Raw genomic sequence first — 26,000 nt, 5'->3', positions numbered from 1 at the left:
TTTTTTTTTTTTTTTTTGGTATCGGGGATTGAACTCGGGTCCTTGCGTTCCGAACCAGTGAGCTAAATCCCTGGCATCTAGTCTCTTTCTTTGCAGCTCATCTTGGGCCATATTATTAGATTAATCTTTCTAGAAGCAAAACTGCCAAAAACTTTCATTCTAATTTCACCCTAACTTCATTCTTCCTTTACCACTAAAATCAACACAACATATATTGAGCATATCTCATCATTAGATAATCTTTGAGATGCAAGTGGTAGAACTGTGAACATTACCAAAAAAGCCCACAGACTTTCTGTGCTAGGTCAACAGTCCAGGCAGAGTTTCCTTGATGTCCATACGCTCCTATTTCCCAAAGCATGTTCCAAGAAGCACTGTTTCTTTACATGCAAAAGTGTGTGGGAAATTCATAATGCACACTTTAGAATTACAAAGAAGTCTGTCATTAAATCTGTACAAAACCAATTTATCACATTTTGATATCTTTTTATTTCTTTTTTGGTTTAATTTCTGTTAACCTTTCATAGAAACACTGTGAAATTACCCTTTGCCTATAGAAGAAAGTCAATATCCCATAATTTAATATTTCTCATTGCCACTGCATAGCTCTACCTTATCCACCCAGGACTTCTCACCTCGAACACATTCTTTCTTACAGTAGACTGGTATCCTCACTGGCCCCTACGTCTTGCAGCTTTAGCTTAAGGCTTGGAACATGTTTTCTTCTCTGACATGATTTTGTTTCTTCTCTCCTCATCCCATTCAAATCATACGCATCCACTGAGGAATCCCTCGTAATCCTACACAGATGCTGCAGCCCATGCCATCTTTACCTTCTACCCTAACTGACTATAATACTTCTATTCATAACAATGCTACCTGAAAAATTCTACCAAGCATTCACTTAGGACATAAAAATTAATTTTAAGATGCTCATCATCTCAGAGATTTCCAAGAGCCCATAATTTAGTTTAGTGTATAAATATATTATAATAGTCTACTACTGGAAAAGTTCTCTATGAACTTTTCTATAAACTAGATTACAAATTCTATGGTGAGTAAATCTTATCTATCTTAACTTCATTTTGTCCTATTAAAGGGCCGTGTAAGGTACCAACTAAGGAAATGGACTTTGCAACTTTTCCTACAATTAGGATAAACAAGATATTATCAACACAACTCTCTCTGCTCCCATGAAATAACTACACATGATGATGAGACAGAGAGGGATATATGTAAAAAGACAGATAAAAACCTGTTGAAAACGTTGTATGGCTATCAATACAGGGATGACTTGAGGAGCTAGGACCTACCACAGATCATGAGCCTGGTATTCATGTAGGCTTTTCCCTTCAAGACATTTGATGACTGGCTGGCCTTGAACTTTTTGCTTGAGTTTTGACTTTATCAAAACGTGAAGCAAACAGAAGCTGGTGTTCAAGGCGCACCACGACGGAGGAACCATGATAAACACGCGGGATGTCAGGTGGGCTATTTGAAAGATTGCAAACTACGAAAAAGGACTAATGAAAAGAGCACAACCAAAGGAGATTACCACTCTCCATCCTCAGAAAATAAAACAATACACTGTTCTGATTAAAGTGACTTGTCCCCAGTGTAACTGACTACCAGAGCAAAGGAAAATCTCTTCTGTAAGAAGTTAACAAAATCCAGACACTCGAATTTTCTCTAAAGGTTTCTCATAAGGAATATCTGACATGACATCTGAAATTACCAAGCATAAAAGAGAAAAACCCACTGACTAAAGAACAAGAAAAAAAGACAGTAGAATAAGATCTATAATAGATAAAATATTATTAGGAATGGATCTTAACAAAACAGTAATCACTATGTTTAAAAAAATTAAGAAGAAAATGAATGTCAGCAGAGAACATGAATCTTTTTAACAACAAATGGAAATTGTAATACTGAAAAATACAGCAACTGGGGATTAAAGCATGATAAACAGCTTTTGAATCTAATGAGAAAGGAAAATAAAAAATGTGAAAAAAGGAAAAAAATGGAAACAAAGTCTTTGTAAATAGGGAAAGGTAAAGGGGGTGAAGGGAGAGCACGGGCATGGGTAAAAAATAAGAACCAAGATGTATCATGTAAAGGTACAAGATCCCAGTGATGAATGTAACTATTCTGTTTACTTTAAATGTACCAATAAACTTAATGGAAAAATATCTAATAAGAAAGCTGAAAAAGATTAGAAACTAAGATACACAGGTACAATTAACATACATGGAAGACTGGGGAGACTATAGCATGGAAAACAGAAAATATAGGAGACAAATGAGGAAAGATAAAGAAGCTGAACAGATGAATAATCCAGGCCACTGAAGAAAGGAAAATAATTTGGGGAAAAATAATACATGAAAAGATATTCAAGCCAAGCGTGGTGGCGCATGCCTATAATCCCAGCACTCTGGAGGCTGAGGCAGGAGGATCGCTGTGAGATCGAGACCAGCCTGGGCTACATAGTGAATTCCAGATCAGTCTCAACTACATAGTGAGACCCTGTCTCAAAAAAAAAAAAAATCCAGAGTTTTCATGAATCAATGAAAGAACATCAAATCAAAAATAAGATACACTTCCAACTTGAAACAAAATAAGTAAAATTAAAGTGATATCTAAGTTAAATTGCTGAAAAACAAAATACAATGAGAAAACACCTAAAAGTAGAGAAAAATAAATGACTAAAGGGCTAATCACTCTTCGACAGGAATAACAGAAACAGAACAGAGTAGAATATCTTCATACTGCTTCACAGAGTCTATTTTAAAAGCTTTTACTCAGTGAAAACAGCCTCTCAAAATGAAAACAAAATGAAGATTTTCAAAATGTTTTCCCATTGGTAAAAGATTCATAATTCAGCGAGAGTTCCAGAGGGAAAGGAATTCCATCATTTCCAGGTGAAAACAAGCAGATAACAGAAGGTAAAAAGAGCAATAGGAGAAGTAAACATGTGAGTGACTAAATGAAGATTGTCTTTATAAGAGAATAATAATAGTAATATAAAGTATAAAGTACAGGATGAATCAATGTATAGAAACAGTCAAAAATGCAAGTGAAAATAAAAGGAGAGAAAATAAAAGAAGTTAGCAGAATTTAAAATAGGGGCACTGTTAAAAGTACTAATTCTAGTACTATTAGAATTTTAATATAGCACTGATGTTAATAACCCCTGAAAGATTAGTCAAAGAATGTTTAACTAAAAAGCTAAAAAAGATAAAATGGTATAAATACACGTTTCCAAGGAAATGGAAAGAAAAAGGAGAAAAAGAAATAACAATAAAAAAGAAACTGAAGAAGTGGAACAAATAGATATCAAACATTAAAGTACATTACATTATAAATGCACTAAATATTTCAACTAGAAGATAAGGTTGTCAGAATAATAAAAATGGAAATACCAAGTGTGTGTCATTTATGTAGCTATAGGTACATATATAGGTATAAATACATATATATACTTGTATATTTACTTTAAGTACAAATGCACATGGTAATACAGCATCAAAATACATAAATCAACACTGATAAAATTTTAAAAAGAAATATGTAAATCTCCCATAATTATTTTGGAAGATGTTACCACATCCAAACAACTAATGAAACAGACAAAAATAATACAGAAACCAAGTCTAAACAACTGACTATCCAACTGTACTTAATCTCTTCATCTAATTAATATTTTAAATCTTTACTCAATGAATTCAAGATACACACCATTTTCAAGGGTAAATCAACCTTTGTGAAAATTTGCCAAATGGTGAAACTTAAAGAACAATGAAGTTTCAACAAATTTTATAAGACTGAAATAACACAGTATGTTCTTTGAATACAGAACAACAAGTTAGAAGGCAATAACAAAAATAATCATAAAGTCCTCAAGGGTTTGTGAATAGAGCAGTGCATTGGCCAAAGATTAAATCATAAAGTAAATCAAATGAAATTTTTAAAAAGTTATAAAACAACATATAAAAATGTGTGGAATACAGTTAAAATGATGCTTAGATACAAAATTTTAATATCAAGTAGATATAACATATGGGAGTAAAGATTATAAAAGAAAAACATAAGTGCCCATCTCAAAATCCTAGAAACATTGAAGCAAATCAAGCAAACCAAGAAAGAGGGAAAGGAAATAAAAAAGGACACATAAAATAATAAAGCAGGAAGGAAGGGAAAATAAAGAGAATCAATATGGCCCAAAATAGTTTCTTTGAAAAGACAAATGATAAATTCATGGCAAGACAAAGTGTTGAGGGGAGAAACAGGAGTAGAGAAGTATGGCGACTAACAGTAGAAATGAGAAGGAGACATCACTACAAACATTAAAGATACGAAAAATGAGTGGATAACATCAACAACTATTCGGAAAAGTCACAAGCAATAAAAAAATCTCTAAAAAACTACAATGCACCAAACAGGCTACAAAAGGAGCAGAAAATCTAATTAGCAATAAAGAAATTAAATAAAAACTATCCCACTTAGAAAATTCTAGATCCAAGTAACTTCACCACTAAAATTTCCAGACATTTAAAAAATATTAATTTTACAAAGTATTTTCCAAAAAATAGGACAGCAAATTTTTCCCAACTCATAGTGTCACAATAGTGTTATACTAAAAAGTCATATTATGTAAAATAAAAATGAAAGCTGACCACATAAAAAGAATAGAAGAACTGTATGGCAAATCTACTTGGATGCAGAAAACTAGTTGATAAAATTACATACCTGTACTGATTTTTAAACTTTAAAAAGCTTTTAACAAATTAACAATAAAAGATCTTAAATTGATTAAACATATTTTATATCTATAAAATAAAACCAAGCCAGAAAATATTACACTATGAAACACTGAAAGCTTTACACTAGATACCAGAATGAACATCAGTTCAGCCCAAAACTGAAATCTCTGCAAATTCAACAAAGAAGGAAAAGAAGAAAAATTATCAAACTAGTAAACATAGGAAAAGAAAAATTAAACTGCCGTTCTTTCCAAAAGACATAGTTGGGTATAGGAAAACCTCAAAAGAATGTACAGGTAAGTTATCAAAATTAACAGCTGATTTCAACAATGTCACTGGATATAAATTCAATGTTCAAATCTAATTATATATTTATATTCCAGCACCAAATAATTAAAAGTAAAAAATTATAAATGACATCATTTAAGATAGGCTAAAAAATCATCTACATAGGATTATATCTAACAAAGATAGATAAGATATCTACATGGGAAAGTACAACATATGATTAGGAGAAATGAAAATCTAAATAAATGGAGGGATACCTTATGCTTGTAGTTGAATGAATACTTTTCTTTCTTTTCTTTTGTTACCAGGAATTGAACTCGGGACCTAGCGCTTGAAAAGCAGGAAGCAGAACCACTGAGCTAAATCCCCAGCCTATGAATACATTTTTAAATTGTCATCTTTATTCAAACTAATCAGGTTCAATGAAATTCTAATTTATGCTTTGTAAAATTATGAAAACGGACTGATTCTAAAATTCTTATAGCCAATAAAAAAACCTCAAGAAGATCTTTACAAAATGAAGAACAAAAACAAAGCTAGAACATTTAAAGCAATGGATATCAAGAATTATTATTAATCAGAATAAATGGGATTATGTTACTGGCATAAGGATGGGCAAAAAAGGAATTCTAGAACAGAATTCAAAGTCCAGAAACTGGCCTCAATACACAGAGATGATATCCAATGTATGACAACAATTGTATCATAGAGCTGTGAGGGAAAAAAGAGACATCAATGGAAAATACATTGAAAAGTACTTACCATTGCAAGCTAAAAGCACAAGATACCACTACACACTCACCAGATGGTGATAATGAAAAAGACAGCCAGCGGAAAATGCTGTTGAGTAAATGGAGGAACTTAACGCACACAAATTGCTGGTGAAGTATATTTCTGCTCTGGAAAATTGTTTAACACAGGCATCTATGTTAAATTTGAATTTAGCTGTTCTTTTTTTTTTTTTGAGACAGAGTCTCACTATGTAGTTGAGACTGACCTGGAAATCACTATGTAGCCCAGACTGGTCTCGAACTCACAGAGATCCTCCTGCCTCAGCCTCCCAAGTGCTGGGATTATAGGAGTGTGCTACCACACCCAGCTAAATTTGGATTTAGAAATAATGTATTGTCCAGCTATTTAACTTCTAGGATTATATATGTCATACATATATGCAACAAAAGATGAGGAAAAATGTTCCTAGCAGCATTGCAGATAATTACCAAATACCAGAAGCATCCAGATGTCCATCAATAGAAAAATTGATAAAAGCTTATTAGTCATAATAACACTATATAGCACTATAAAGCACGAACACTATATGCAAAGAAAATAAATCACTGCCCCATACAATAACACAAATGGATCTCGCTATATGAACAACAGAAGCCAGAGTCTGTAGAGTACACTGTATAATTTCATTAAAATATAGTTCCAAAGCATGCAGAAATGGACCTAGTAGTGCAGAGTTCAGTGATCTCTGAGGTGTTTGATGCGTAGAGGTAGAGGTTAGCAGTGGCACAACGGGCTTCTGAGGCTCTCACCAGTAGTGCTCTATTTTCAGGCCACGTTGGGTGATTTCATGGATGTACTCACTTTATTACTTGTGTACATTAATAAGCTAATTTAAATAATTAAGTAATTTAAACATTTAAATAATTAAAACAAAAAGAATCATTTTTTAAAAAAATGTGTTTGGCTTGGGAACCAAAATACCCTAGGTTCAACTTTTAGCTCTGCTATTTCAGAGCTTCATGATCTTCATGAAACCTTTCTGGATTTTAGACAACTCATCTGTGATGAGGACAGGATCATCATACCTGCTTCATAAAAAATATTATGTGTATGAACTTACTAATGTTCCAGTAAATAATAAGTAGTAATAGTAGTAGTTGGTAATGGAAATAGTAATAATATGTTTTTCCAGGGGGGAAAATAGGAAGTGGAAAGATTTAGAAACCACGGAGCAACAAGGGCATTTCTGGGGCCCTGTACTCAGTTCAAAGTTCCTCCACAGGAATACAGCTCTATCTCACAGCCACCTGAAGCATATCAGTAATCCTCTTGTAATCCCTTTAAACACACACTTGCACAGTCAACATTCCTGGAAGCAATAAATTACCCTCTTCTAAGTTGGTCCAGGAAGTGTCACTCCTCAAAGCTCTTGTGCTCAGCCCTCAGTCCTCCTGGGTCATGTGTCCTAAGGGCCTCTGCTCTCATTGCTTTTGCCACATCCACTAGTTATCTCCCAAGCTTCTTTGCAAAAGCCTCGGTGAAAAGTCAGGGGCCAGGAGCCTCTGCTTTCTTTCAAATCTACCAAGAATTCGTGTAAGGATAGGCCCTGTAACAACTTTACTTGTATGGCATTTCACAGCTTGGCTATACTGTATATACAAATAGAAAGCACATAATAGGGGCATATTTATTAAGGGCAAAAGATCTAGAGTTGGCCTGGGAGGGTCCGATTCCAAACTCTGCCACTTACCATGAAACAGTGGGCAAATCATTTAACCTCTAAGTTTTCTAATCTGTAAAACAGTAGGAGACACAGTCTACCAAATTTCAGTGAGAATTAAACTAGCCAACAACAGAAAGTGCTAACAACAGCACAGAAAGAGTTAAGCTATGTCATAGTTAGCTTGTACCGTAGGTCAGGAAGTTAAAAAGTGTTAGAACAGGTATAAAAACTCTGTAATTAAGACCTGCCTTTATTTGTGTTACTGCCAGGGCCACTGAACTACTTCCTGCCCCCAAATGCACTGGCCCATTTTGTTTCCTTGTAGCCCACTCATCCCTCAAAACCCAGACTGAGATTTTTCCTCTTCACAGGAGTTTTTCTGATCCCACCAGGTAGACTATGTGCCTTTTTCCTGTGTACACCTACGGCTTAGAGTATTAAGTGTGACATAAACTTTAATTTTTCCAAAGAAACTCTGGTCTTCAAAGGTGCAGCTTACTACTTCCACGCACTTACTATCTGACGTCTGGCACCATACTCGCCCTATACTAAAACCTCATCAAAGTTGAGAAAGCAAAAGGATATACACATTCTTTATCTTCGTTTAAACAATATGGGTACAGCGACAAGAGTATGGATTAAAAATATCAGGCACCTAATAAATAAGACACAGATAATAAATAGGATAAACACCTCTTTAGTTCCTGTCCCTGCCAATAAATAAAAAGTTTTTGAGAAATAAACCCATAACAACAACAACAAAACACCTCATGAAAGCACGGGTTTAGAAATGGGGAAACCAGTAAGGAAAAGAAGAGGTCATTCTGCGGATAATCAGCAAACAAGCATGGCTCTCTCCTGTCTACGCTCTCACCTGCCCATGTAATCAAGCATGCGAGTAATTTAATTGTATTTGCTGTTCCTTCATGCCCACAACAAACACTTCCCTCTCTTTTAAAATTTTGCAGGTCACCCTATTCCCCTGAGAATCAAAGAACAGAGCTCAATAATGAAACGTGGAAAACAACCACGAGTTACAAGGAAGTTAATCTGACACACTGAATGATATGCATAATCATCACTGTGGGGCATGGTAATTAGGTATGGAAGGTAAATAGTTTCTGAAAGGTCTATAATTAGTCTTCCTTTGGGTCATCAGACTACACTCGGCAGAGTCAAATGCAGAGAGGCCTGTTCCTACCACACCATGGTCCTCCATGTTGGCCATACATTCAGATCGTTAGGGGTGGTCTTATAGGTCCAGATGCCTGGGCTCTCACCTCTAACCAATTTAACCAGACTCCTTTGGAGCTGGACACAAGGATCAGTATTTTATATTCCCCGGGTGATCACAAAGTACACTGAAGATTACAAATGACAGCTGTCGACATGAAATTCAGTAAGAGTTTAAAGTCTTACCTTCCTCTCTATTTCCATAGCCCTGGACTTCGAATACACCTTCACTGATTACTAATCACTGACTACTCATCACTAATGAATATTAGTAAATTAATGACAGTTGATTAACAGTGATCAATTAATGTTTCCTACAAGACTCTGACATAGCCTTGTCCTCTTTTGAGATACAATAAATACAAAAAAGGAAAGAGTCTTTATTCTCCTCTTCCCATCAGCCTGTCTGGAAACTGAAATATAACCAGGCACCTAGAAACACACTCAAATCAGCCCTAGGACTCTGGATGGCTTTTTAAGATGTGATAAAATATATATGAGATAAAATATGCCATTCTAACCATTTCGAAGTGCACCGTCTGGAAGCTTTCAGCTTGTCCCCACTATTTTGCAGCCATCACCACCATTCACCTCCGGAACTTTTCTCATCTCCCCTGCTCTGTACCTGTTATGTACTCTGGCAGTTTCCTCCATCCTTCCTGCCCTGGTAATCTCTCTTCCGCTTCAAGTCCCTGTGTATGTGAAGTGACATAATTCAATATTGGTCTGTTTTGAGCTTGGTTTATTTCATGTAGTATAATGTCTTCAAGGCTCATCTGTGCTGTAGCGTGGGTCAGAACCCCTTTTTAGAGTGTGGACATACCCCACTGTATGTACACTGTGGACACACTGCATTTTCATTATCTATTCATCTATCAATGAGCACTGCGTAGTTCTCACCTTTTGGCTATTGTGAATAAAACTGCTCTGACCATGGATGGGCTAGACTCTGGTCTTGTACGCGTGGCTTCACACAGGCATATGGCCACCATTTTTAACCAGAGACCTCACCTCAGAGACGCACAGGAGCTTGGCACGATGTGTCAGCTTCCAAGGTGCCCTTGTAATTCTAACCGCGCTTTCACATTCTCCTATAATCTTTTCCCTTGTGTGGTGACAGAACTTGAGACTTGTTTCTCATCAACAAAATACAACAGTGATGGGAGGGACACCCCAGGCCTTTTCTAAGATTTTGTCTTATAAAAAAACTTTCCAGATGACCTTGAAAAAAGAAGTTGCCCTGTGGTGAGAGGCCTGCGGGAAGGACGGAAGAGCCCCCCCGCCCCACAGCTGAGGGTGTGCAAGAAAAGGGGGACCTCAGTCCTACAACCATAAGGAACTTCATTCTGTCAACAATCACAAGAGTTTGAAAGAGGACCCCTTTCCTGGGAAAGCCTTAAAAAGGGACACAGCTAGCTGAGTCTTTGATGGCTCTCTTGTGAGGTGTGATCAGAAGACCTAAGTAAAGCACTGCTGGACTCCTCACCCATAGATCCTCTGAGCTTTCAATGGCAACAAACAGCCACATGCAGCACAAGTGCCACAGGTTCACCACCACTGGTTAGAGGCTTGTGACTCCGGGAGAGAAGACAGATAGGATGGAGGAAGAAAGGGAGTGGCCAGCTGCCAGGAGTCTCTCGGGATGCTCAAGCTTCCCTAACTGACTCCAGATGCTCCTTAGACTTCCCCAGGGGTATTTACCTTTCCCTTCCTTCGAAGCTTAACAGCACCACTCAACCAGTCCCAGCTACCCCACAAGCCCAAGCCTGGTGGCACAGCCCAGGGGACCATTCGTACTGTACACTGTGGCAGACAGTCCTCACCAGTAGAAAACCCGGGATAACGAGCCATCAACACCGCATACAGCCTTGAGCAAGGTGACCAATGAGTCTATACCTCACCACTTTTGGTTACAGGGAAAAGTAACAGCAGCCCTAGGCAAGTCCAGCCTCTATTTGCTAATGTAGTGTAAACACCTACTAGGTAACTGACAACTTCCTTTACTAGTCCCATGCCTTGGGAGCTGGTTCCATCCTGGATGTCTACATGCAATCATTGCTATAAAACATGACCTTTTGTTTTCAAACATGCCGACAACTTTCACTAAACACCTAGCTCACCTAGCTGCCTTCACCCATAGCTTCGAGCTATCAGACCACCACACAATTGGACTTTTTGTCTTCTCCCAAGACAGCTTCATTGTTTTGCTTTTTTGAAGATTCACACTAAAGACAAAGTATTTAACAGTATATTCACCCAATTTTTAACCGTCCAGCTGAAGAGTAAGTATCTATAGGTATACTCCCAAAAATCTTTACTCATCTGTATGAAAAGAAGGTATGGAGCCTCTCAAAGAGCAGCATGTAAGTCTCTTCGTGGAAAAAGAAATCCTACCCCCACCCCCTTAGAAAAAATTCCTTTCTACTGCACACTGGTACCAGAACAGCACTTTCTGAAAGCACCATTTTCAGGGGGAAATAATAATAGCAGAAGCCAGGCGTGGTAGTGAACACCTGTAATCCCAGAACTTTACAGGCTGAGGCAGCAGATTCACCCAGAGTTGGAGGCCAGCCTGGGGAATATAGTAAGTTCAAGGCCAGCCTGAACTATATAGCGAGACCCTGTCTCAAAACAACAGCAACGAAAAAATAGCAGAGTTCTTTCTAATCATAGCATTTTAAAACTTTCTATTTCTAATTATATATATTTAATTTTTTGCAAGGTTTCCCAACTGATATGTGAAAAGTTCTCATAATTTTCATGATGAAAACGAAATCATCTCTATAAGTAGAATGGACCCAGATAGCAGGTGCTCTGGTTTTGAATCCAGGTTCCATTCTGCGCACCTCCGTATTCTTATATGTACCTCGCAGGGGATAAAGCCAGTTTGCTGTGAGAATTACATGATTCTCTTTGTAAAGCACTCAGGGTGGTGGCTCATACAAAATTAGTAACAATTTTTCCATAGAAACCTTCCTATCTAATAAAGGAAACATATTTCTCTAATACACATTCGAAGGCTCAGTACTGCTTTACAAAGGAAGCACAAATAATAACAACATACTCTTCCTCCCTCCTTCTCCACATCTTCCTTAAAGGCATGACTCACTAGCATTTTCCACTTTTACCTACCCTGCTCCTGGGTGGGAGTGACAAATAAAACTAATTGTTCTTCCTAAAACTGGAGGCAACATTTGAAGTCAGATGGCACGTCTTTGTTTTATCCTCTCTTTTCATGAAAGAACAATAGTTTCAAATGATAGTTTAAGCATTCTTACAAAAAGGCAGTCATACCAGTTACTTGCCAGATGTCTCTGATTAATTTGCCTGTGCTCCGCCAGACGTTCAGCACGAGCTGGTAATTCTGCTCTGCCAATGCTAAAGTTTGCTAAACAATACCTTCACAAACAGGAAACATGATTTCAGTGAAAGATCTCACTTGTGGATGTATGGCTGTCCTGGTGTTCGCAGCAGGTCTGAGACAGAAATGTTATTTGAGCTCTTCTCTTTGTTCCTTTACCTCGAGGGTTCAGCCTTGGGAAGCACTGTATTCATCCATATGTGCCCTCCACATACACCACAGTTTGGGCCACAGGTGGGTCAAACCCATTCTCTGTGCTATCTTCTCACAGTCCTGAGCTGAGAGGCTGCAGTTCTTGGAAACCACTGGGCAGGCCCTGCTCTTCTCCACATGGAAGCAGCAGGAAGCACCACTGATCTAACTCCCAATCAAGGGGAGACATCCTCCTCAGGGAGGTGCTGCCCAGATCTGTCTGCCTGGAGGCCTCTCACTCCTGTGGTAGATCTAAGAACACTAGGGTAGGCCTGAGAGAGAAGAGTTCATCTCAGTCAGAAGTCTCAGCGCCCAATCTTCACTCTCCACCTTTCCTGGTGCCTCCTGCCACTGCCCTGCACCTGCCGCTGGGCTTCTCCAGCACGGAGGGTAGCATGGAACAAAGTCTAAGGTTCTAGGTCTAGAGTCTTCTGATGTCCACCATATTCATTTCAGATCAGAGATCAGAACATCTGATAGACCGCACTATTCTGACTTATCTAGTGATTTACAGTGAATACATCAACAAAGCCAAGTGCCTGTAATAGAAATGGGCTGTGTGCCGACATAGCTGTCTGTCTTTGAAGGTCTTAAAATGGTCCACTAGCACGAAAAAACAGGTCACCACAAATGACTAGGCAGGTTTGCTGCAGCTTCACAGCAACTCCACTTTGCGCCCAGCTCAATCTCACAGGCATGTTCTCCTTTTCTGCTTTGTCCAAAACTTTACACTGGTCTTACGTTGTCTATAAAGTGCCCCCAAACTCCACTAGGTCATAATTCTCATCTCATACAATAGCAGTTGGACTATATAATCTAGAATCACAATATTGAATATAGTTAGACCCACGTGGCTATTTAAATTTTTAATTTATTAACATTGAAAATCCAGTTGGATAATGACACTAGCCATTTTTTGAGTGCTTATGACACATCTGGCTGTTGTCTACATACTGGACAGCATACATTATAGAACATTTTCCTCACTGCAGAAAAGTTCTACCAGACATCCCTGAATTATTTTAGAACCTAATCTTAAAAAGCAGACCCTGGAATTTTTCAAGCAAATGTCCAGAATTCCCCAGTGCCATTTATGTAAGTTTCTGCACATAAAGCATGGAAGTGCGACTATTTAAATTACACCTTCAAACCTAAGAGCTGGAGCTGCCTTGCAGGGGAGGCAACTCACTGACCATTCATGGTAACTCTGAGCCCAGAAGACTCAGAAAATTATAGACTGATACATCAGGAGTTTTAATTTCTCATGAATTGTTGAAATGGAATCCTCAAATTCCAGCTCTATCATTCCAAAATATGGAATCTGAATGGTTTTCTGTCCTAATGTGGAGGATGAACTTTATCCAAAATGTAGTTGATACATATAGGAACAAGTTTAGTCTTAAATTCATCCAGGAATCTTTTTAACAGTTCCACAAGGAAATTATGAGACCCTCAGAATAAATGTGGAATCCATTTTGACAAAGGATCTTAATTTTTGTAACTTTCTGTAAGTGCTATTAGAAAAGCAGCTATACCAATGGCTATTGGGCATCGTCCTCTTATCAGGGAAGGACACTCCTCTCTTCTTAATGCTCTAACTTCTAAAAAGTTGTTTCTCAAAAGAATTTTGATTGATTGCACAAAAAAGATATAAAACTACCCAAAGTTTACTTCTGGCTTTTTTCCAAAACCAAAACTACTTGGAAATGAAAGATGAATTGTTAATGTTGAGCACTTTTGAAATACTAAAAATTTAAGTTTCCAAACTGTGTTTAACCAGTTATTTCAGACCTAGAGAGAGAGATATTTGTACTTTTGCAAGGGAAACTGAGGCACAAACCAGTCAATGAAGCCCATGTTCTACTTCATTTGCAAACATAGAGCCATAAGAAGGCTCTGTAAAAGAAATTCAAAGGAATATGCTTATTTCAGATTATTCAGCACCAGGAGAATGGCATTTTTTTCTCCCGATGAGCATAAATCGCTTCTCGGCCTTCCAGCTAAGATCAAGTGCAGTATCAAGATGAGCATAAATATTTTTAAAAAGTAAATGAACATATCAAGAGGAGAAATCTGGGAGCATATACAGGGAGAGTCAGAGAAGATGACTCGCTAAGAAATTTTCTTACACATTATCTTGCACATGAAAGCACATTGCTATTTAAAACAGTAAAGGGCAAATATTGTACTTCTGCATACATACATTGCAGTATAATGTGTAATATATAATTCAATTGTATGTTCTAATATACCACGAAGAACACCAGGGTGATAATCAATTTTTAAAAATTAAATGACAGTGTGTGAATTCATACTATTTCAAAGAAATTCATACTACTTTTGAAAGGGAATAGATAACACCTTTCTAACCAACTGATAACAAAACGTTTGACTTAATAAAACACTCCCAAAGTGGACTATTAACCACAGAATAGTAGGATTAATACTCCAGTACGACTAGTTTCCTTAACAAGTATTTATTGATCATTCACTATGCACCAACTGCTGTCAACAAACTGAAGAGTTAAACCTCCCCTTATAATTTCGTCAAAAGGAATCATTTTTATTTGTGTAAGTTGGATGTTTGTATCTCGATTTCTATTACTTGTATCTGTGAATAAATCAAAACTTGATTTAATTCACAGATCCTGCATTTTGCAACAAAGATCCAGTGTCAATCAAGACATTATCAGCCAAAGTATCTCATTTCAATTAGTAAGTACTTACTTATTCAAAAATAATGTGCAAAGGGGCCCTAACTCACATTTCTAATCAATTTTAACTGTTGAGGAAAAACAAACCCTCGCCACAAAAGAGATGTACACGCATACAGACACTCACACATTATATGTTCTTTAACATTCTAATTTTTGCTCCAAACATAAAGAAATGATAGGGATATGGAAACGCTAATCGCCCCGATTTGGACAGGAAAGGCTGTGTCCACATGTATACACTGTACCTCACACTGTACCCTACAAGTGTGTATAACCATTACATGTATACTTTAAACATTTTAAGGGAAACAAATCTATTTCTCCAAATTAATTCTGCCTTGTAAGAGTGCCTTTGCCTGACAGGCCCTTCCTTCCCTTTTAGTCCCTGTTCCTTTTTGCCCTTGAGATCTGCACTGCAGGTCACACCTCAGCCAGGCCTTCACGACATCCTGCTCTCACTGCCTCCTTTCCTGAGCCCCCACTCCAGACACTTTCATCATGTCCCTAACCCCAGCAAGCAATCACACAGTGTTTATTTGTTTCTGCAGTCACTGCACATCTCTCGAATGCGAAGGCCTCTGTGTCTATTTGAGTATCTCACACAGTGGCTGGCAGAGTCCTGCTCAATAGAAACGGTGGAGACAAGGAATGAAGTCAGTTTCCTCTGAGCCTCCAGCGAGTTCCTCTCTGGTGATGCTTACAGACTAACTGCTGAGAGAAGTGTTGTTTTTGCTATATGCAGTCATATTTCTTTTTAATTGAGGTACACTTTTTATGTTTATTCCACTAGAAATAAAAAGTGTACACGTAAAAAGTACAGACAGCCTAAAACTACTTCATCACTCTTCTAGGTGCTCAAAATAATGGAAATGACTATCGGTGAATTTAATTCCTCAGTTGCATCTGGCTCTATACCTATACATACAAATCTTACTACCTCAACCTCAAAGTTCGGGGAAAACTTCCACTTAGTGCGAGATATGTTTACAAAATAAACCCGCTTTGGAAGCTCTTCTGCGTCCAAATCTGAGAGTCGACACACTCTTTGGCATTCAGTACGTTCCTCCATAACACCACTCTATAAAGCCATCTGCACTAGGAGGACTTGGGAACTGCTTACCTGGAGTCCTTCCTGACCCTCGCTTTCTCAAAGGAAAACTCGGGGGGTTTGTTGAGGTCATAGGTCCGGGTTGTTGGCTCAGCAGACACCCCTGCCTTCGCTCCCCTCCTGCTGTGAAGAGAGACCAATCCCGAGGTCTTCCGGTGCACCTCCAGAGGCACCTTCTCTGGGGAGGCTTGGAGCGGGCTTCCTCCCTGCACGTGCACCACATCCTGAAGCTTGTTCAGCTGGATGCACTTGCTCTGGAGCTCCTCTGTGAGCTCAGCAATGGCCACAGTCTGCTTCGACAGCTGCTCCCGCAGCTCCTTCAGATGGTACTCTCGCTCTTGGATCTCAGCATCCTTCCTCCTCAGCTCTCTCTCCAGCTCCACCACCTTGCTCCGCAGGGCATCAGCGCTGAGGTTCCCAGCGTGGCCATCTGGATGCTTGGAATGTTTGGGTTTCACGGAACCATTTCCCATGTTGCCCTGGGACCTGAGAAAGTGCAGAAAATTGAGAATGACCGAATGGAGTTCCGTTTTCCCACAGCCCCCCTCTCCTCTCCTTCCAATGAGATAGAAGCAGAGCAGTCATCACTGTCAGATGAGCGATAAATTCCCCGCATGCTTCCAGAACGAAAACCAGTGACTGACTTCCTTTATCTCCTTTATCCCTCCCAGAGAAGGAGCTGGCATTTGGGTTCATTCCACCTCTTCCTTTGCACAAGTATGGCACCTAAGCATTTTGCGCAAACAGCCTGGGTTACCTGCTGTTCTCTTTGGTCATTCTCTCTGGACAGCTGTCAAAAGCATCACAACAAGACTGCAGTTTGAATGTCAGCATGGCAAAAGATGAGACGCAAAGGAGCAGCTACAGCAACAGAGGCTTGGAAATGTCGCAACTCTCACAGCTCCCTGTGTGACTCCACAGTAAGAAAGCTTCCCTGGATTTAGAAAATAATACATCTGCATTCTGTGCAAGGTGGAGGCAGACTTGGTGTTGCTTTATTAGCACTTTTCTCCTGCTGTAGTTATAATAAGTGTTGTATTTCTGATAATGCTTACTGTTAAAAACTTCTGGATTGTGGTCTCTAGAAGGAAATGGAGGCATGAGATTCTTCTACATTCCTTACTTTAGATCCTAAAGTCAAGGCTGTCCAAAGCATGCTGACCTATATTGTGAGGTGCCATTTTTCTCCAGTTGAGAAATCCTTAGTGTAGGCCCCAAGTAACCACTAACCCTGTAAGTCTCAGGACATAACAGATAGAAGTATGGGGGATGATTTTAGTTGATTCAGAATTATCTTCTCCTGGCTCAATAGCTTATTTAGTTCAACATTTTCTGAAAATATAAACAATTAGCACCACAAATTGATATTACTTAAGTAGGAGCTAAATTAGGTATTTTAGGCTTACTAAGCCAATTCAGTAAAATTAAATGTAAATACATATAGGTAATAAGCACATATAAGCAAGATCATAAAAAGCAAACTCATCTTGGTGAAATTTGGAAAATACTACTCTGATTAATTCCCATAAGGCTATTGGTATCTTGGGCTATGTATTTCAGCTTCATATTTTTGCAAATGCAGCTTTGATAGTCATAACTAAGAAGCATTACAGTATTTGCAAAGTAATTACTTCTAATTATCTAGAAGCAGGAAGGATGAAACTTTAAGTTTCATAACCCATATTCTTGCCACTCCTGCCTTCCAAATTTAAATTCATATCAAAATGAAGTACTTAGACCTAGTTCACCAGAAAGACGTAGATATAAGGATGTGATACAACTTCCAAGTTTCAAACAAACATAACCAAATAACCAATGGAGGTTACCTAAAATAGATAGTACAGACAAAAAATAAATGTTCTTATGAAAGTAATCTTGCAACACTGGGATATTCCTCATAAAACTTAGACTCAAAGTAGTCACTCATAAACATCAGCCTACAGAGAATTGCCTAAATATATAGCAGAGATGTGGCAGATTCAATTTTTAAGTTTCTGTTCACCTGGCAGCATTTACTATTCCTAAATATTAAGCACATATAAGAAGGTGAAAGAGACTAGAATTTGAAGAAGTGGCCCTAGATACACTTTCGTCTTGAATAAGCAATTCAGAACCTGTTAGACTGGGACCTGAGCATGAACTTAAATTAGAATCTAAATTAAGGGCAGAAAAAAGATCCTTTAAATTAACATGAGCACACATTTTTAACATGCAACAGTGAGCCATCTTCTAGACATGCTTTTTGGCTGATGGACTAGCATTCTCATTTTCGGGCCAAGAGAGAAAGAGAAAAGGCCTTGTAAAGAACAAAATCAAATATAAACACATTTAGAGCTAATATTAAACTAACATCTCATTATTTATTCATGGAATAGTTATTTACTAAGATCTAAGTGTTATGTGCTATATCAGAGGCACATCCTTTTAATGATCTGCAGTCAAATCTGACAGAGAAAACACTTCTAGCATCGTAATTACGAAAAGGCTTAGAATTGGTTTTGTTTCATGAATGGTGTTTAAAAACTTCTGATCTAATCCAAAAGTTTTTATAAACCCAAGGCTCAATTAGTCAAAGAGTATTAAGTTCTCTCCAAAGATCAACAATTCTCTGGTTTTAATAAAGTCAGGTTAGAGGCTATATAAATCTTGTAAGCTATTTTAGACTTTCAAAGTGGGTTAAATGAAAGCAATATTTTTCAAGTCACTAATTTATTAATTTGTTATTTTTTAATACTTTTATTTGTACATTTTAGATATACAATACAGTTACATTCATCATTGGGATCTTGTACCTTTGCACAATGTATCTTGGTTCTTATTTTTTTCCCCATTCCCCTAGTCTCCCTTTCCCCCTCAAGCCTTTCCTGTGACAAGTCACTAATTTAAGATAAATATGGTACCAGGTGGCCCACTGTTAGTCCAATCTCGTAGTTAACCTGTTTAACTTTTGGTGGTCCTCAAGTCCAGAGTTCAAGTGTGTGGCTTCTTAAGACCTAATGAGATTCACTGTGTTTCCTGTATCAGATCCAAAGACAAGCTGTTTCACAAGGAGAAGTGAACTACAGGATACTGTTTCATCAACCAGACAACTCCGGTTATTAAAACTATTCTTATATTTAGAGGGCAGCCCGTGATGTAATGAGCAATGACTATGGAGATAGAGACTGAATTTAACATGAGTAATAGAGTCAGGCCCCTGGATGTTAGAGAAGCATCTGCCCCCTCCCAGCTTTCTTTGCATTACTTCTCTGATTTACTATTCTTATCTATAAAGTGGAGAAACTTGTATCTATCTCATAACGTTGTTATGAAGATTATGTTTGTAAAGTACAATGCCTGCCGTGCCTGCCACGTCTGCACGTAGCATGCATAAAGCAAACAGCAGCTCTTCTCTTAATATGTGGCTGGAGATAGCCACTTAGTCTTGACATTAAGGAAACTCAGAGGAGATTATTTCTGTGTAGGACGTTAAGTCTAGTAACCTGGGTACCTTCCAGACAATAACCCTTTAAAGGTGCAAGTACTCCTTTTGGGGAGGAAATTTTTGCTCTCTCTGGATTATATCCTCCAGTGAGAAAAGGAAGTCATTTCATAAGAGTAGCCTAGGAAGCAAGTCACACCAAATGATGGAGAGGAGGAAACGCCATTTCGAGGGACATCAAGCCAGGTCAGAACTGCAAGGATGCCTGGATCTTTGTGATTCCTCAAGTAGCCTCTATTTATTTTCACATAATACAGTGAAAGTCTTAAACCAAAAATATAATTAGATAATAGCGTATCTAGTAAAGGTTAACTAATTATCTCTGAAAGTAACAGAAAAATTCATTCACTGGGAAAGTGATAATCTTCCATGGCAAAGGAGGAGAGAGAAGAATAAATAGTGGCATTTAGCAAGAAGAGAAGACTATGTAATAATAAAATTTTATTATTATTTGAATTTGCTTGCCATTTAGAAAATTCAAGCCACCAAATGACAAATAGAAGAGACACAGAAAATATGAAATTTGCTGCAAAGATTCTTCCAAGCCTTTCACACCTGGCAGTCAGTGTGGGGGGAGCTGGGCTTTGTTGTCTGTTTTTCCTCCTAAAGCAGTTTGAAACGAAATTCTTGGCTCTGATCTAGAAAATATCTGTTTCTTTCTCTACCCATCTGGAATCTGATATAAATATATCCACAGGCACACACACTTATTTCTATGTATGCGCAGCTACATGTATATCTGTAAATATGGGAAACATTATAATGGCAGCTAAGAGTCCCAGTCCGAGCACTTGCTTAGTGTATCTCTGCACTGCAGCAGATATTGACCAACGAGAAAAGGGTAGAGGAGATGCACATCACCTAGAGTCTTAAGACGGTTAAATGAGATGACCCATAAGAATTTAACAGTGCCTGGCATAAAGCGTGTTTAATGTTAAATATTACTATTATTATTATTAACAATATTTACCCCACAAAAATAACTTATCTTCGTAGAAAAACTTATTCATCGAAAAAGTACTAAGTCAAGCTGGGCATGATGAGGCACACCTGTAACCCAAGAACTCAGAAGGCTGAGGCAGGAAAATAACAGCAAGTTCAAAGCCAGCCTGGGCTACATACTGAGTTCAAGGCCAGCCTGAACTGCATAGTGAGACCCTGTCTCTTAACAGAGTACTAAATCAATACAGTATTATAGGAGAACACAGTCATAGAATTGACTGTACCCAACTTTGACACTTACTAAAAAGCTGTACTAACCAAGACAGTCCGGAAAATGGAAGTGACCATAAAGGGTCGGGTGAAAGAACAGACAAGTACATACATCGATGAGACAGAAAAGAAAGCCAGAAATAGAGCTACAAAATGTAACTAACTGGTCCTTGACCAAGAAGCAAAAGAAAGTCAATGAAAAAATGGTCTTGAAGAAACTGTACTAGAAAAGTTAGACATCAAAATGAAAAAAAAAAAAAAACACTAGACACAGGCCTTCCATCTTTGACAAAAACTAGCTCGAAATGGACCACAGACCTAACACATCATCCAAAATTATTAAACTCCTAGAAGACAACATAAGAGAAAAATCTGGGTGATTTGGAGTTTGATGATGACTTTTTTGGATGAAAAACTAAATGGATAATTCATAAAAGGAGAAATTGGTCATTTGAGCTTTATTAAGCATTAAAAACATCTCTTCAAAAGAGCAGAGTTTTTTAAAAAGTCACAGACTGGGGAAGTACTTGCAAAACTGATCTGATAAAGGAGGAATTCTTAACATTAAAAAAAAACAGGCAAAGGAGCTGAAGAGATACCTGATCTAAGATTTACAGATGGCAAACCACATAAAAAGTTGCTCAGTGTCATGCAACATTAGGGAATTCCAAATTAAACAAGAAGGAAATGGCACTACTCAGATTAGGACGGCAACCAGCCAAAACACTGATGCCACCAATCTCTGGCAAGGATGTGGCACACTAGGGACTCTCACTCTTTGCTAGTGGGAATGTTTTATGATGCGGCCACTCTGGAAGATAAGGTGTCAGTTTTTTCTGAAGCTAACCATGCTTCTTGGTGTTCATTCGCCTGATAACAAAGGCACGTCTTCACTAAAACCCATACAAACATGTTTATAGCAGCCTTATTTGTGATTGCTGAAACTTGGAAGCAACCATTGCCTCCCATGAGCTAATCATAAAGAAAACTATGGTATATCCATGTCATGGAATCACACTCAACAGCAGAAAGTAACAGCGACCAGTGACGAGATGACATACAGGCACTGTATTACTAAGCGAAAGACGCCAATCTGAACAACCTGCGTGATTCTCACTCTACAGTACTCTGGAAAACAGTTTGAAGACAGTAAAAAGATCAGTGGTTGCCAGGAGTTTGGGAGTAAGGGGGAGGAATGAATCAGTGGGACACAGGGACAAAGGCGTTTGGTGCGGTGAAATTAAGCTGTATGACACAGTCCTGGTAGTTATGCCTCACCATCCACTTGTCAAAACCTATGGGAAAGTGCAATACAAGTAGCTACCCCTAATGTAAAACAGGGCTTCCGTCTAAAATAATCATTTATCAACACTGATTGCTCAGTGGTAACAAATAGATCAGTGTCGTAAGGTGCTACGAACAGGGGAAACTGGTAGAGGGAGAATACACAGGAACTCTTTTTTTCAGCCAATTTTTCTGTAAAACTAAAGCTGCTCTAAAAGAGAAAGTTTATTAATTTTTTTAAAAAGAACATATGCTAAAAATGAAGGTAAAAAGATGATAGCGCATCCAGGGAATAGGCTAAAAGGCATGATGGGTGGAAGAAAGGCAATGACTAATAAAGCTAAGAGAGTAAGCTACCGGGTGAGACACTGGAGAACTTCATACACCACATCACAGTTTCTGGGTTTTACTGTAAGCCAAGCTTTTCTAAGTTACTTGGTGATACTTGTCTGTCAGAAAAATAATTGCTTGGAAATAAATATGGAACCAAGTGAAAAGCGTTGAAAAGAAGTAAAGAACTAAAAGCTCTTGCACTAATCCAAGTAAGAAGTTATAAGTAGAGGACTAAGGTCATCCCAAAGTTACAACCCTATTCTGATGACATGAACCAGAGAAATAAAAAAGGACCATCTCTATAATAATCAGAGGAGAAAAACACTGTCATGGAGATTTCATCTACAGGTAACTCTACAACGTCCTTTCCTTTAATAAATCACAAAAAGCATGACAGGTTCTTTTTTATGATATGGACAGTTGGGCTGGAAATCAGACAGTTGAACTACACAAATTCTTCTAGATAAAATTCTGTGTATGTGAAATTTAGGCATATCACATTTTTGCTACTGCTAGCTTGTCTCACTGTAGTATTTTGAGAAAATAATTAACCATCATTAGATATATAAATCACTTCTTCTTCTCCTCCCTGAAACAAAACACACAGAGCTGTACTTGTAAGTAACTAGTAAATTCCATATCAGTGCCACAATTAAAAGTTATCTGTCCTGGGGTGAAGATTTAGCTCAGTGGTTCTGCTCCCTTCCTTGCAAGCACAAGGACCCTAGTTCGATCCCTAGTACCAAAGAAAAGTTATCTGTTCTGATGGCCTTTTGACTGCTAACCTAGGGCTCAGTTTTGAATCTAGTTCTTGTTTGCTCTGTCCACAGTCCCTTCATGTAGAGAATAAATTTCTCTTGCCATGCAATCATAGGAGCTTTTTGCACCAAAGTTTCAAATACCCTCGAGTCTAGCTTTGAAGTCCCCTTTCCACCAGCAGATGTTCACAGTGAATTTTATGAATGCTACCTATCTTCTATTTTGATTGCCAAACTTAGTAGATTCTATTCTGCTATTATCAAGTACTACATTAAAAGATAAACAGGAAACAGATAGAAATGTAAGTCAGTAGGTATAGGTCAGCAGAGTATAGCTTATAGAATGTGTGTGGTAATGAAAAGAAAGAATAAAGATTTGCAAGCTGATTCTGTAGCAATTGGCCAAAGGACGGTATAACCGACTGAAAGAAAGAACAATTCGAGGGATGCAACAGTATCCTTTAATTGTGGACATGCTTTTGAGGGACCTGTGGAGATTTAAGGTGAAGGAGTTTAGTAAGCAGTAAGAAATGAGAGACTAGAGGATCAAAACAAAGGGAGAACTAAAAGTAAGCCGCAGGAAGGGATGCATAAGTGAAAGCCGAAGAAGTACCTCAGAGATCGGTAGTGAAGAGATGGGGAGGAGCTACGTGTGTATGAGACTGGAAAGAAGATGGGAGAAGCGGTACGAAGCTATTGCTCTGGTTAAAGCAATAAAGGATATAGAGTGCCTGGTATTACAACATGAGGGGATGAGGTAAAGCTTTTAACATAGGGAACAGATGGATGCACACACGAGAGGAGACAAAATGATTCCAACTTTTTTAAATCTTGGAAGGCTTGGAGGAAAGTAGTACTTTTCACGGAACATTACATACTTCCCCATTCTAACGTGACACACAGGGCACCTCCGTAGGCCAGTCTCTGTGACACAGGTGGAAGGCAGAAGAACGAGAACGTCCTATGGGGACAGCAATGGGTCAGGGTCTATGCATGGGGAATGTGAAGTGACCTGAACTCATCAGAGTGGAACCATCCACATACACAAAGACGGCAGAGTAAGAGGCTGTCCTAGAAAGATAAGACTTTAAGTCCCATTAAAAAAGGGGAAAAAGGGTGAAGGGAGGGCACGGACGAGGGGAAAAAATGAGAACCAAGACCTGTCATGTAAAGGTACAAGATCCCAATAATGAATGTAACTGTGCTGTATACCCTAAAATGCACCAATAAACTCAATGAGAAAAAAAAAAGACAGGAATGCTTCTATAGCTGTGTATGAACATACTGGTAATTGAATTTTTCATGGGAGGTGGAAAAGCAAACAACGAAGGAAAGGGAATGGTTGTGCAAACAAGAGATCTAAGAAAACTGTCATAGATGCCATGGACAGATTTCTCAAGAGGGGAGCTGCCTGCAGCTCAAATTCCAGACCCGTCAAAAGAAAACGAGATTAGAGGGGAGAGAAGTGAGTTTAGCCTTTTGCAGAAGAGCGAGGGCAGAAACTCAATTACAAAGGACCACAGAAAGAGCTGATGCTCAGACAAGAACTTCAAGACAGTTATTGTACGTCGTCCAAAGGGTTTTTAGAAGAGCAGCAGTGTGACTATCCATAAACCCAGGATAATCAACCAATGAGAAAGAAAATTTAAACCCTGGAGAACATGAGGAGATAACAAATAGGAAATAGCCTACAGGAAGCAAGACGATCTGGGATTATAGGAACTCGGCACCCATCCAGGCAACTGTATTTTTCCTGTGAGGTGATTCCCGTTAGTCTCACTTCTAATGATTCCGCCCAGCCAGAGTTAAGTATTCCATGTAAAAGACGAAGATGATCAGGCCTTATCTCAAATGTGGCTCATTCTTAATTACACAGCATTCCAATGGGGAGGCAGTCTCCAGATACCCAGAGAATTCTTCACCGTATCAGCTCATAGCCCACCGTGCAAAACTAAATGGGGACACCGACAACAGCTGCTGTCATGTTATGTGGGACGACTCTCTTCTCCAGCAGTGAAATAGAAACTAGTAAAAAGTCAATTTCTAAGGAACAGTGTGTACGAGAGCGGGCAGCCAGCAGGTGTATGTTGCTCTCCTTCTTTAAGGAAAACAAAAATGTCCCTGGAAATTATGGGAACAGCATGACGATCAGGAAGCCAAGTTGTCTAAGCGTCATCCTTTCGACCTCATTCTTCTGCCTGCATAGTTTCTTTCTTTTCTCAGCTCTGGCCTCAACTGCTATGCATACGCGCTTTCAATCTTCTCATGCTTGTACCTGAACCCATTTCTCTTCCCTCGGAATCTCCAGAGTGTCTAATCTCTTGTTTTCGTTTGTTGGCTCTTGTTTCTTTATCACCACGAAATACAGAAACGTGAACGCGCCTCACTGAGCCGAAAGGGACACAGGACAGCCGCACAAGTTTACAAGGACTCTTGTAAAAGTGCTTGCCCGAGTGCTCCTCTCCTCGTAGCTACCCAGAGTGCGGCGAGGCACAGTCTGGAGCGCACACCACGACCACGCCGCCAAGCCCCCGGCCCAGAGGAGCAGTGGGGGAGACTGCTGTCGCCACAGAGAACCGCGACACCGAGCGACCGCTGCCACACTGAGCGAACGCAGCGCGTACACACGTCCACACGCAAACAGCACACGCAAGAGACAGCTGGGTGTGGAGCCGGGGCGCACACCGCAAAGCGTGCACACGCGTGTGCCCGGTCGGGTCCCCCCAACCCCCTCGCGCCCCCGGGACCCCAGCTCCCCAGCCCGCGAACCTCGGCAAACTGCGGGTAACTTTCCAGGTGCGCAGCTGGTCTCCTGCGT

The 26,000-nt window shown here is 39.0% G+C and overlaps 1 protein-coding gene across 2 annotated transcripts in view; it reads right to left on the bottom strand.

Annotated features, from left to right (window-relative positions):
* Nucleotides 1-25,994, bottom strand: part of Prkg2 (protein kinase cGMP-dependent 2) — a 102,071-nt gene extending 76,077 nt beyond the window's left edge. For both annotated transcript variants that reach the window (XM_010628616.2, XM_033757938.1), the window contains exons 1-2: nt 25,952-25,994; nt 16,127-16,600 (exon numbers count right to left, since the gene is read on the bottom strand). In XM_010628616.2, coding sequence (XP_010626918.1) covers nt 16,127-16,587 — 461 coding nt within the window. In that variant the 5' untranslated portion in view covers nt 16,588-16,600; nt 25,952-25,994. The remainder of the gene's footprint in view (nt 1-16,126; nt 16,601-25,951) is intronic.
* Nucleotides 25,995-26,000: the final 6 nt, after the last annotated feature.

Source organism: Fukomys damarensis, unplaced genomic scaffold (assembly GCF_012274545.1).
Source record: "Fukomys damarensis isolate Sample0158 unplaced genomic scaffold, DMR_v1.0_HiC HiC_scaffold_32, whole genome shotgun sequence".
Taxonomy (NCBI): Eukaryota; Metazoa; Chordata; class Mammalia; order Rodentia; family Bathyergidae; genus Fukomys; species Fukomys damarensis.
The sequence above is the reverse complement of the archived record's forward strand: the minus strand, read 5'-3'. Positions and strand labels throughout refer to the sequence as shown.